This window comes from Saccostrea cucullata, unplaced genomic scaffold (assembly GCF_032062105.1).
Source record: "Saccostrea cucullata isolate Sc308-1 unplaced genomic scaffold, CSIRO_AGI_Scuc_v1 ctg137, whole genome shotgun sequence".
NCBI lineage: Eukaryota > Metazoa > Mollusca > Bivalvia > Ostreida > Ostreidae > Saccostrea > Saccostrea cuccullata.
In genome coordinates this window covers 208,348-221,141 of record NW_026926990.1, presented here as the reverse complement: position 1 = coordinate 221,141, position 12,794 = coordinate 208,348, and the positions used below count along the sequence as shown (strand labels likewise).

The following is a 12,794-nucleotide window of genomic DNA, read 5'->3' as shown; positions in this document are numbered from 1 at the left end:
TAAAGGCTTTATGCCAATAGAGTTGATAAATACATGCACCACATAGCGGTACATGTAGTGCAATTATAGAGTACGTGTCATGACTGTACCCTACCCGTGGGGATCATGATTTGAACAAAGTTAAATTTATACTACCTTAAATTGTTTACATATGACTAAACATGGCTTTGCTGTTCAAAAGAAGCATTTTAAAGATTTTTCTTGTATGTCCCCATGTAAAACTTTTTATTTCCTATCTAACTTGTAACACGAGCTTTGATTGGTTACAAAGTCGGGTGTAAATATCCGTGCACCCGACTTGAGCCGGGTGTAAATAAAACGTGACGTCACAATGCATAGTTTTTCTATAATACAAAGCAAATCGATATGTTGAGACACACTCTAAAGCATTGTTATGGGTACAAAGGAAATAAATTCGTTATCCAGGTTCAATCAAGGGTGTATTTGGGTTGTATTACACCCTTCGGCCTTCGGCCTCATGTAACAACCCGGGGTAAATCCCCATGCCTGGATTTGGGCTCCAGCCTGCCTCCAGGGGATCATGATTTGATTAATTAATTGCATAAGGAAGAAGTATAAAGAAGATAAGACTATGATGTCAAGATCTAATGACTTCACAATAACCATATAAGTTACCAATAACTTTGAAAAGAAACATCTGGGCATTTGGTAAAACAGAACTCAGATCAGTATTGAGAAGATTAATTTATATTCCTGGCATCTCCCTACTCCTAGGTCATGATGTGAACAAATTTGAATCTATGCTACATGTACCTAAGGATGGTTTCATATAATAAATATGACTATCATCATTCATGGCTTGAAGATTGTTAAAAGATTTCTTATTTAGGGTAAAATTTTGAGCTATACATTTGTATTTTCACTATTTCTCAATTATTTCCCCTTGAAAAGGGATGTGGTTCTTATTTTGAACAAACTTGAACCCCTTTCACCCAAAGATGCTTTATGGCAAGTTTAGTTGAAATAGGCTAAGTCATTCTTGAGAAGGGGTAAAAAATGTGCAAAGTTTTCAGACGGACAGACAGATGGACAACAGAATAAACTTTTCATATTTTCAAGATCTCCAGAACTACTGTGCTAAATTTAATCAAACTTGCCATGAAGCATTATTGGATAGAGGGAATTCAGGTTCCCCATCCTACCTCCTGGGGCCATGGTTTTTAGCGAAATGATTATGCTTTTTTTTTTTGTTTCAAAAAAGGCAAAGAGATTCTGATTTGAGATTTTATGTATCACTAGTATGACAATACTTTCATGAATATATATAGTAACTTTGAAATGGGTATAAACAAGAGTCATGTCATAAAATTGATGAAGTATGATAGTGGTGGATTGTCTGAAACTGATTTGAGAGAAAAAAAATCATTACTGATAATACATGTACACTGTATATTAAACAAAATGGGAATTAACAACATAAAATCTCAAATCAATTATCTTTGTGTCTTTTTTTTTTCTTTAAACAAAAAATTCATTTTTATTAGATACAGCAATAGCACAGGGGCCAGTAACATGCTAAATTTGATTTTAGGTAACATAGTCATTACATAAAATCAAATCAAATTTAGCATGTTACTGGCCCCTGTGAGCAAGAGCTTGATACAAGGATTTCATGGAGATGAAAATATCAAATTTTATGATAGAGAGTTTATTATCAACATGAAAATCATACTAAAATGCTACACAGCAAACTATCCAGAAATAGTTATACATGATACATGTACCTAGAAGATAATCAATTTTTACTTAACTAATTTAATTATAACATAAAAGAAAAAAAAAGTTCTCTCTTTTCATTGTTTTCCAACCATTTGAAAACAAACAGAACCATCCTCATTTTTGACGGCCAGTATGATATCCCTGCCGAGTTGTTCCAGATTAGAGATGTTTCCGTCGGGGTTCATGATGATGTACTGCTCTCCGGCATTCTCTATGATGATCTGGGACTCGTCCACTGCTTCCTCTATCACGTTTTCTGATGTGTTGGCTGAACATTCCAGAAGGCTGACCTGACTCTGAGCCTCCGAGAGGTAATCCCTCGCTTTCTGTGGGGATTCCCCAGCCACTATAGTTGTCACGGGAACATCTACAATGGGGTTCAGAATCTGTTGTAGTTTCTGCTGAGCATCGGAGTGAAACTGATACTCCATCTGTGTAAGATCTTTGAAGTCTGCTTCTATGGATTCTTGTTCTTCTAGTGTCGCTGACGCTAAATCTAATGACACGTTTTGTTTCTTCATCAATGCTTTAGGCTTTCTGATAACGGTTTTAGTGACCATGGATGTATTTGTCTTGGGATCAAAATGGTGGACATTTCTCATGTGTCTACGCAGACTGCTCATCCTTTTTACTCCTTTTCCACATAAATGACAAGACAATGGACATTCTGATGTGTGACACAGCATGTGTTTCTCCAGGTTGTACTTGCCACAGAATCCTTTCTGACAGATCTTGCACATAAAGACTGGTCCGTATGTTTTGGCTTTTTCCAGGTTGCCCACATTCAGTTCATGTCTTTGTGAATGTCTTTGCCAGAGTTGCCGGTCTTTAAATGTTTTTCCACAATCAGGCCACTCACATTCATACGGTCTGACATCACTGTGCGTGTTTCTCATGTGAAAAGCAAGGTTCCCCAGTTGTTTAGTACTGTATCCACAAATTTCACAGACACATGGTTTGGCATCTGAATGTGCAAATCGTAAGTGGAACTTCAAAGATCTCTGATTGGCAAGAGCTTTTCCACAGGTTGGGCAAGATACAAAGTCCTTTGCAGGGTCTCTCTTGTGTACCATAAAAATGTGGTCTTTCAGATTTTCCTTCCTTTTGTACTTCTTACCACAAATATCACACATGTACCTTCTGTTGACTTCGTGCTTTGATTCTTTGTGTGCTCTTAATTCTCTGTTATTTCTGAATCGCTCCTTACAGACGTGGCAAGTCATTGGTTTATCCGAGTTGAGTACGTCGGCCTGGATGTGATGAGTGCTTTTATAATGGGAGTTTCTGTGGGAATTCAATGCAGAGGTCTGCTCAAATTCTTTATTGCATACTTCACACTTAAAGGGAAATTCATCTTTGTGCATGGTTGACATATGTGCTTTGAAATAATTAAAGTTCCTAAACAAAATTCTACAGTCCATAATAGGGCACAATCTCTTGTATTTCTTCTTACAGGTTGCAGCTTCAACATGTTTTTCACACCCATCTTTTCTCTTGAATTCCATTTTACAGAGAGTGCAAACATAGTACTGTTCCCCTGTGTTACGTATTTTGATTCTGAGGTCTCTCTTGCCATCTAGGGCATTTAATGGAAGTCCACAATGACCAGTGTCCACCATATGGTCACCAACATCATCAATATGACTGAAAGTCTCGTCACATGTGTAGCATTTGAACTCATTCCCCTTGACGTGATTGCGGATGGTAACTTGCCGCTTGTCCATCTTTTTAAAGGTATCTATTTTATCCACATCATCTGTATCCTTAGCTTTACCTCCACTTTGAGACTCCACTTTCAGAAATTTCTTATTTGATGAGAATGGTTCAGCGGCTTGATTATGCTCGACGATTTCCTTGTGCTGTCCAAATAATTCGTTATCATGAATTCTCTTGACATGTTGACGCAGGTTTTCATTGTAGGTGAACAACATGCCACAGTAACCACATCTCTTCCTGCCATCCTCTATAGGTCTAGGTGGTGGAAAATGGCCATCCTTCTCAGAATTGTGTGCTGCTATATGGGAGTTCAAGGCTGCTGTGTGGAAGAAAAGTCGCTTACATCCTTGAACTGGGCACACAAATGGAAACTCCTCTTTATGTTCTGTTGTCATATGGTGGAAAAACATGTTGTTTTCAAAAAACATTTTCTTGCAAGTCATTATTGGACAAGATTTTTTCCAAGGCTTTTTGCAGACTTTCATTGCACAATGACTTACACAGTTCTCCTTTTTGACAAATTCACGCTTACAGAGGGAACAAATGTACAATAAAATCCCCCGCTTGGACATGGAAGTTTGCCTGGTGACTTCAATCTCTCCATCCAAACTACCCATCTCTTCTCCCATATGACCAGATTGTGTCATGTGAAGCTCCAGGGTCTTCATTGTCAGGAAAAAACGGTTACAGGTTAAGCAAGGAAAAGGAGTTACTTTCATCTCGTCGTGCTTGGTTTTCTTCAGATGTTCAGCTAATCCACTTTCACTTCCACAATCTTTCAGACAGAGAGTACAGGCATTAGGTTCATCATAATGGGCCTTCATGTCTAATTCCTCCTCGTTATCTGACCCGTACAGCTCTGGCAGATCGGTTTCGTAATCGTCCAGTTTTCTGGATTTCCTCCGTGAGGACCTCTTCGATCTCCTAATCTCCTCTTCTTCTTCAATAGGTTCGGTCTTAACCTTCACATTCTCCACTTTTACCTGAGTTTTCACCCCCTCTTCCTCCTCACTTACACCCTCCTTGTCTTCACCTTCTTTACCTTCACCTTCTTCTTTCACTTCACCTTCCTCATCTTCCTTTGTTGTGTCTGCTGTATTATTCTCTTCTTTGTCCTCTGTCTTTTCTCTCTTCTTCATGGCTATCAATCTCTGTTTGTATTTTATCAATTCTTTTCTTCTCTTTATCTGGGCATACCTCTTATCTTTATGAATCAAACCCATGTGAGCGTTAAGTAAACAAATGGTTTTATATTTTTTCTGACACACAGTACAGCTATAGTGACCAGATGATCTGTGTTCCAGTGGCAATTTCTTCTTCTTCACAACAGGTGCTTTAGTGGTGGTCTCTTTTTTTAAAACTTCTGCTTTCTTTTCCTTTGGTGGCTCTTTCTTCAGTGTTGTATCATCACATTTTGGCCTCTGCACCTTCAAAGGATCTTTACCAAGAGCTAGCAGGATTTTGGTATCATCAATCAGGATCTGAGCCCATATTTTGGGGTGTTCCACTCGGATGTGATTCTCCATCACTTCTTGGGAATCTGCAGAAAATCCACAATTGCTGCACACTAGCTTATTTGATTCCTCATTGTCACTGCTATTACCAGCCATTTCATTCGCTTCGTTATTTGACAACGAAATTAACTCATCTGCTATATCTCTTTCAGTCTCATCTTCATCTGTTTCCAATTCCTTGTTTTCTTTGTCCTTGGCAGTGCCTTTATATAGTGGTACCTTTTTGATCTTTAGGTCCTCAGTTCCAATTCCAGATCGTCTCCCTTTCTCTTTAGGTGGGGCATAACCAAGAGATTCTTTTATTTTTTTCTTTACTGGTCGACCTAAAACAAGATGTATATTTGGAGCAAGTGCACTGAGGTGTGATATACTTAGCAAAAATAACTGTATTCAGATTTCAGAATTTCTGTCGTAAATCTTAAAATAAAATTTTTGTTGCATCTATAATTCATTTTTGAAAAAAGTGGTTAAAGTAACAATATATTTTCCCATTTGTGTTTTGTATCATTTTGACTGATATTTGTTAACACCTGTATAGATATAGAGCCACTTACTGCTTCTCCTGATTCCCCCTGAGCTACTGTCTGTCTCCTCTTCTGTGTAGATCACTGTAACATTGAACACACTTATCAGTAAATTAACTTTTTTTTCATTCATAGAGAAAGGTTTATACATGTATTACATACAAAACTAAGAATTTATATCATGAATTACTTCTTTAAAACAGGTATTACCTCCACTTTACATAAAAAATATTTTGTCAAAACATTACTCTTCCTGTTGGACTGATTATCCCCTTCCCCCTTTGAAAGTATAAAGTACCTTCTTCTTTTCGTTTTCTTCCCCTTTTCTTCCCTGTGTATGGCAGCTTGACAGGGCTGTCTTCAGTTTCCTCTAAATTTTCCTCTTTCTTCTCTACTGACTTGGTATCTAGCGGTGTGGTATCTGTTAAATAAAAAAAAAATATTTTGAAACTAAAATATCTTTATAACAAGAGGCCCAAGGGCCTTAACATTCACATGAGTACCGGTATGTATCACAAATCTTTAAATAGTGTTGTCAAATCATCACTGCTTTCTTTTATCAATAAGATTTTTGCCAATAACAAATCATCACAGCTTCATATCAAATCTACCAGCAATTCCACTGAATAGAAGTTCCATTTATAATAGGAGATAAAAAACCATTTTAATCAACCTGTACAGCCACTGACTTATGAAAGAGGCATTGTAGCAGTCATGTATATTTTTTGAGAGTAGCGGTAATGTAACATTATTTTTTGCAGCTGTAAGCAATACATGTAATAACAATTTTGAATATGTAGCTGTAGTAATATACATCCACAATTTCAAAATCAAATTTGTTTAGAAATAATAATGAAATGTTTTTTATAGCCAGGCCATGGACAGAGAAGATTTTTAAGAATTAATGCAAATTTCACTTCATAATCAAGACTCTAGCCTAATACCAGAGGTCCATAACCCCTGCAGGAGCAAGCCCCTGATCATTAACTCATTTAATCTGCTAAATACCCTGGAGCAAAATGTCATTACATACAGTGTGTTTAGGGATGGGTATCGCTAAAAATTTCATATCGCGATATATAATGATTTCTCCCCAAATTATCATGATAATATCATTATATTGTTACAAGCAATTTTTACAATGATTTTAAATGAATAGGCATTTTTTTTTTTTTTAAATATGCCAGAAAAGCAAAATTTCACTTTTTTGTAAATACATTTAATCATGTTTGGATGGTAAGATGTCATTCTTTTCACATTTTACTACATTTTTTTTTTTAGACTTTCTGTAATTGTAATTTGAAAGATTGAACAAATAAATGAATGATTTTTGGACTTTTTAGTATGTACCTAAATACCGGTATTTAGGTCTCCGAATCACGATACATATCACGCAACAAAAAATCGCGATATATCGGTATAACCATCCCGAAGTGTGTTATAATTAGTTCTGTATATCATTCTGCCATAAATACACTTGTTTCTCACTATAAAAAGCTGAAACCACAATAATCAGACAAAAAATATCTTGCCCACCTGCATTACGTTTTTTGGGTGGTCTTCCTCTTTTCCTCACAGGAGTTTCCTTGACTGTGTTATCTATTTTTGCAGTTTCTGTTTCAATATCCTTACTGGTTTCTGACAGCTGGTCCTCATTTACAACTGAAAAAAAATGTTTACATGCAATTTCTAAATATTTATCTTTTCTGCTTATATTTCTTTTTTAATAGAACTGGAATAACAGGTACTTGTACACAATACCACAATTATAAATATCACCATTTATTCAATGTATGGTGAAGCATAGGAATGACTGTCAATTTATACCTGCAGGTTTAATTTTTGGCGGTCTTCCTCGTTTTCGTACAGGTGCTGGAGATGTTTCTGATTTTTCTGTTTTTCCACTTGCTGGTTTATGATCTATTTTCTTTAGGATAGGCCCCTCTAGAAAGCAATTCAATAGATCAGAATCAGGCCACGATGACAAAAGTAAGCATTTCATCTTAGAAAATTCTTTAAACAGGACAGCTATATGTTTTATGGGGTGTGGTGCTTACTGAAGTATTAATTACTATATATAAGAACATAAAAATTAGCATAACAAGAGGCCCAGGGGCCACAGTGCTCACCTGAGCAATTGGCTAGGAAAAAGCACATATCAGATCAGAACTGAAAGTTTACTGAGGGGGGGGGGGAACTTGAAGGTTTTGTCCCCCCCCCCCCCCAGGGGTTCATGATTTCAACAAACTAGAATCTACACTACCTGAGGATGATTCCACATAAATATCACTAATCATGGATTAGAAGTACTTGAAAAGAAGATTTTAAAAGGTATCCCTATATATCCCTATGTAAAACTTGGGTCGGCCATTTTCGCTCCACCCTAGCCCCGGAGGTCATGATTTGAACAAACTTGAATCTACACTACCTGAGGATGATTCCACATGAGTATCATTTTTCCTGGTCCAGTGTTTCTTGAGAAGAAGATTTTTAAAGATTTTTTCATATATATTCCTATGTAAAACTTTGATCTGCCATTTTGGCCCCACCCTAGCCACAGGGGTTATGATTTGAACAAATTTGAGTCTACTCTACCTGAGGATAATTTTACATGAGTTTCATCTTTCCTGGCCCAGTGTTTCTTGAGAAGAAAATTTTTAAAGATTTTTCATAGGGTGAATTCACCATGCATCGGACACATACCTTGCTTCGGACAACTTTAGGCAATAAACTCTCTTTCAACTTCAGAGTTCTGTGTATTTATTTGTTTCTGTCATAAAGATGAAGATTTAAATTTTTTAATGATACCGATTGTGTTTATCATGTTGTGATAAAAATACCCCGCAAATGGCCTTGAAGTTACGTCATATTTTACATCACCAAAGGGGAATAACCTGAAATTTATGATTTTGCAAATTTTAGAGTTATCGTTCTTTTAAATCGACTTCCACGAAACGAGTCAGACTTTGGTGAATTTTTTCAGGGATTGGTAATTTTACATAAATTATAAAGAAATTTCACTTCAATGTTTGTTTAATTCTTATTAGAGCTAAGTTTTACTAGTATGCTAATTTCACCGTACATCGGACACAAATTAACCATGCATCGGACACTTTTCGATGCAAAGGTAAGCACTACCATTTTCATACAGAACCCAGCTGACAGCTGTTTTTTGCGGTAAAAGAAAATAAAAACTCTATATTTTCCGTCAAAATACAAGTTATCAGTATATGACGTCTGGAATTTGACTAAATTTATTTCTACAAACCAGAGTATGATAAACCATAAGAAAAAGGCGGGAATTACCGCATTATAAGCATTTTAAAGAATTTCTAAGGCAGAGTGAGGTCTCCAGAATAGTTCTACATTTGTGCAACGATATCGTCAATTAAATTTAAGGTGAGGGTTAATTCTTAGATAAAAGATAAAAATATATCCATATCAAGGATTTTTAAGCATTTAATAAAGGAATGATATTTTTCCGGTCAAAATACCGTCTGTCCGATGCATGGTAGACAATGTCCGATCCATGGTGAATTTTGAGTTATTCCTAAAAACTTGATTTTTGGGGATATTTTCTCAATGAAGGGCATACAATTGTGTCCCAAATTGATATTTTAATCACAAACTAAATGTTAAACTCCATTTTGATAATTTTCCGTCGGTAGCGAGATCGCTAGAACTTGTTGAAGTACAAGGGTATCCGATGCATGGTGAATTCACCCTATAAATTCCTATGTAAAACTTTGATCTGCCATTTTGGCCCCACCCTAGCCACGGGGGTTATGATTTGAACAAACTTGAATCTACACTACCTGAGGATAATCCCACATGAGTTTCACCTTTTCTGGCCCAGTGGTTCTTGAGAAGAAGTTTTTTAAAGATTTTTCATATACATATATTCCTATGTAAAACTTGGGTCATTTTGGCCCCACCCTAGCCACGGGGGTCATGATTTGAACAAACTTGAATCTACACTACCTGAGGATAATTCCACATGAGTTCATCTTTCCTGGTCCAGTGGTTCTTGAGAAGAAGATTTTTAAAGATTTTTCCTATATATTCCTATGTAAAACTTGGGTCGGCCATTTTGGCCCCACCCTAGCCCCGGGGGTCATGATTTGAACAAACTTGAATCTACACTACATGTGGATGATTCCACATGAGTTTCATCTTTCCTGTTCCAGTGGTTCTTGAGAAGAAGATTTTTAAAGATTTTCCTATATATTCCTATGTAAAACTTGGGTCGGCCATTTTGGCCCCACCCTAGCCCTGGGGGTCATGATTTGAACAAACTTGAATCTACACTACCTGAGGATGATTCCACATGAGTTTCAGTTTTCCTGGCCCAGTGGTTCTTGAGAAGAAGATTTTTTAATAATGCCATTAATTTTTCTCTAATTCATAATTATCTCCCCTTGGAAAAGGGTGTGGCCCTTCATTTGAACAAACTTGAATCCCCTTTACCCAAGGATATTTTGTAGCAAGTTTGGTTGAAATTGGCCCAGTGGTTCTTGAGAAGAAGATGAAAATGTAAAAAGTTTACGACAACGACGACGACGACAACGACAACGACAGACAACGGACAAATTTTGATCAGAAAAGCTCACTTGAGCCTTCGGCTCAGGTGAGCTAAAAACATTGCCTGAAAATACCTGATGCTGTTGGCTGTGCTTTCCCTTCAGGAGTTAAGTTCTCTGTAACACCATCTTCTAGCTCTTGAAACGGCATCTCATTTGCACCTGAATTTAAAGCAAATTCTACATTATAAACACTGCAGTAATTCTGCCTTTATATCAAAATTGATGTCAAATTAAGAGGAACCTCTGCTAATAAAACTGGAGGATTTGTCGTCAAACAAGTCTGTCTTTCAGTTTGTTTTTCCGTAAGATACATGTACTTGAATATCTGGAACATGGAAGTGATTTCCCATGTAAAAAGCATTTTTCTTTCTTTCTTTTTTTAAGTTGCATTTTCAAGTTAGATAATGAAGTTCTACTGTGATGTATTTCTTTTTGTAGTAAAATTTCACTAGCTAAAATTTCAGTAATTGGAGACAAACACAGGCAGAATTCAAATTATTAACAATAAAAGTGCATCATTACCATGATTTAATACTACTTGAAAAATTATAAAGGTTATTACCTTCAATTGCATCAACATCATCAGCACTTGGCTTTTGGTCATCACTACCTATAAAAAGCAATGTTTTATATAATGATATAAGATAAATAAGAATATTCAATATTCTTCAGAGTAGCAGCTTAACAGCATGAACATCTTCCCCACAATCATTCTGTGTGATATACTCAAGTATCAAAACACCTCTGATGAAATGACCTAGCTATAGCCTGACATACTCAAGTATCAAAACACCTATGATGAAATGACCTTGCTACACCCTGATATACAATGAAGTATTTACCAAAACACCTCTGATTCATGACCTAGCTACAGCCTGACATACTCAAGTACCAAAACACCTCTGATGAAATGACCTAGCTACACCCTGATATACACTGAAGTATTTACCAAAACATCTCTGATGAAATGACCTAGCTACACCCTAATATATACTGAGGTATTTACCAACACATCTCTGATGAAATGACCTAGCTACACCCTGATATATACTGAAGTATTTACCAAAACACCTCTGATGAAATGACCTAGCTACACCCTGATATATACTGATGTACACTTGTATTTACAAAAACATCTCTGATGAAATGACCTACCAAAACACCGTTGATGAAATGACCTACCAAAACACCTCTGATGAAATGACCTTGCTACACCCTCGTGGTCCTTGAGAAACTCTTTCCCTCCAGATGAACCGTCCATTCGTATTGCCTCCTTGTCAGCTGTGATTAGCAAGCTCTCTTGTCCATACTCCCTCAATTTTCCAAGCTTAAAAGACAACATTCAGAAGAAAAAAAAAATTATCCATATTATTAAGGAAAATAATGTTATGGTAGAAGCAGTAATAGTCTCAATGAGATACGAGATATATAGGTCTATGTAATGGTGTAATCAGCTGGAATCCTTTTAACCTCATTGAAAAAATTCACTCTGATAAAAATGTCGTGTCTCAACTCTTTATGTATGTTTTTGTTATTACATGCTCATCTTTTATATGTTTTATATTCCACAAGCTTTCAGGTATGTGAAAACTAATACACTATTTTTTGCATGTAATACAGTAAACAGAACGTACCAGTATCTGGATATCCTGCTGTATTGCCTCAGCGCTGGTGTACATGGTTTGTTGGGGGGTCCATTGTAACAGTGGCGTCCCCAGTGATAGCCCCGAGGTAGACACCCCACTGGGATTCTCCAGTACAATATCCTCTGTCCCAGCATTGTCTGGGGGCAGTATATCTGAGGAGAGGTTGTCACAGTTCAGCTGACCCTCCAGAGGGATGTTCTCTACAGAGTCGTTGGGTATTGATACCACCACTACATTCTCCTCTGTCTGGAGGGTTGTATGGGGCAAAGCCTCCTCTTCAACATTTTCAGCCATCTACTATGATCTGGAGCTGTCTACAAAAATTAAATTTTTCATAAAGTTCATGTCTGACAGATGAAACACAGCATATTGAAGATTATTAATACATTGCTATCTGTTTAGAACTGTCACTTCTTACGGTGGTTGACTATGAATCGAGATGTCACTATTTGTTCCTCAGATGAGCCTCACTGTTCACCTGAGCATTTGGAAAAACAGAAATTACTTATTAGATCAGCTAGTATTGAAAAGTTTAAATATATTTGGGATCACCCTATGAGGGATGTCATAATTTGAACAAACCTGTATCTACATTACTTGAGGATGTTTCCATATTGATATGATTAATAGCATTCATGACTTTGCAGTTCATTTATGATGAAAAGAAGATATTAAGACATTTTTTCATTGTTGTGTAACAGGAAAGGAGAAAATGTATGGCTGGACCGTGAATCGAACCCGGGACCCCTGTATCTCTAGTCAGGTGCTCTACCAATCGAGCTATCCAAGCGAATATCCACGGCTCAAACCATTACATTCCTCCCTTCTTAAATGGTCTTCGCCCTCGAAGACACAACCCAAGTTCTTATTGCCCTTGGACTTTCACCTGCAATTCCAGGGGTGGTCCACGGCACCAAATCTGACAGGATAGGAGAAAATGCAGTGGACCAGACCGGAATTCGAACCCGGACCCCCTAAAACTCAGGTCAGGTGCTCTACCGAGCTATCTGGACACCGGCGATCGAATCCGGCTGACCGCCACATTCCTCCCTCCTTATAGGTCTTTGGCCC

At 37.1% G+C, this 12,794-nt stretch overlaps 2 protein-coding genes across 3 annotated transcripts in view; both read right to left on the bottom strand.

The window, feature by feature from the left end:
- LOC134273180 (ribose-5-phosphate isomerase-like) overlaps window positions 1–12,794 on the bottom strand; it is a 74,945-nt gene that overhangs the window by 30,092 nt on the left and 32,059 nt on the right. The window lies entirely within an intron of this gene.
- On the bottom strand, window positions 634–12,033 carry LOC134273174 (uncharacterized). 2 transcript variants are annotated; one of them, XM_062755350.1, is made up of 10 exons: window positions 11,712–12,033; window positions 11,283–11,404; window positions 11,027–11,049; window positions 10,640–10,687; window positions 10,150–10,236; window positions 7,322–7,438; window positions 7,031–7,156; window positions 5,793–5,915; window positions 5,525–5,578; window positions 634–5,293 (listed from the first exon to the last, which is right to left on the bottom strand). In XM_062755350.1, exons 1-10 carry the CDS (start codon window positions 12,015–12,017, stop codon window positions 1,815–1,817), a joined length of 4,485 nt encoding a protein of 1,494 aa, XP_062611334.1. In that variant the 5' UTR covers window positions 12,018–12,033; the 3' UTR covers window positions 634–1,814. The 2 variants fall into 2 exon arrangements, with proteins under 2 accessions (XP_062611334.1, XP_062611332.1); XM_062755348.1 differs by lacking the exon at window positions 11,027–11,049 and having other exon boundaries at window positions 635–5,293; window positions 11,260–11,404.

What these genes read in the sequence shown, in the direction of transcription:
- LOC134273174 (XM_062755350.1), bottom strand. Translation starts at nt 12,017, where the DNA reads ATGGCTGAAAATGTTGAAGAGGAGGCTTTGCCCCATACAACCCTCCAG. An exon ending in AGCACAGCCAACAGCATCAG is followed by an intron (nt 7,439 to 10,149) that starts GTATTTTCAGGC and finishes ATTGCTTTCTAG; the next exon opens with AGGGGCCTATCCTAAAGAAA. An exon ending in ACCCAAAAAACGTAATGCAG is followed by an intron (nt 5,916 to 7,030) that starts GTGGGCAAGATA and finishes TTTATTTAACAG; the next exon opens with ATACCACACCGCTAGATACC.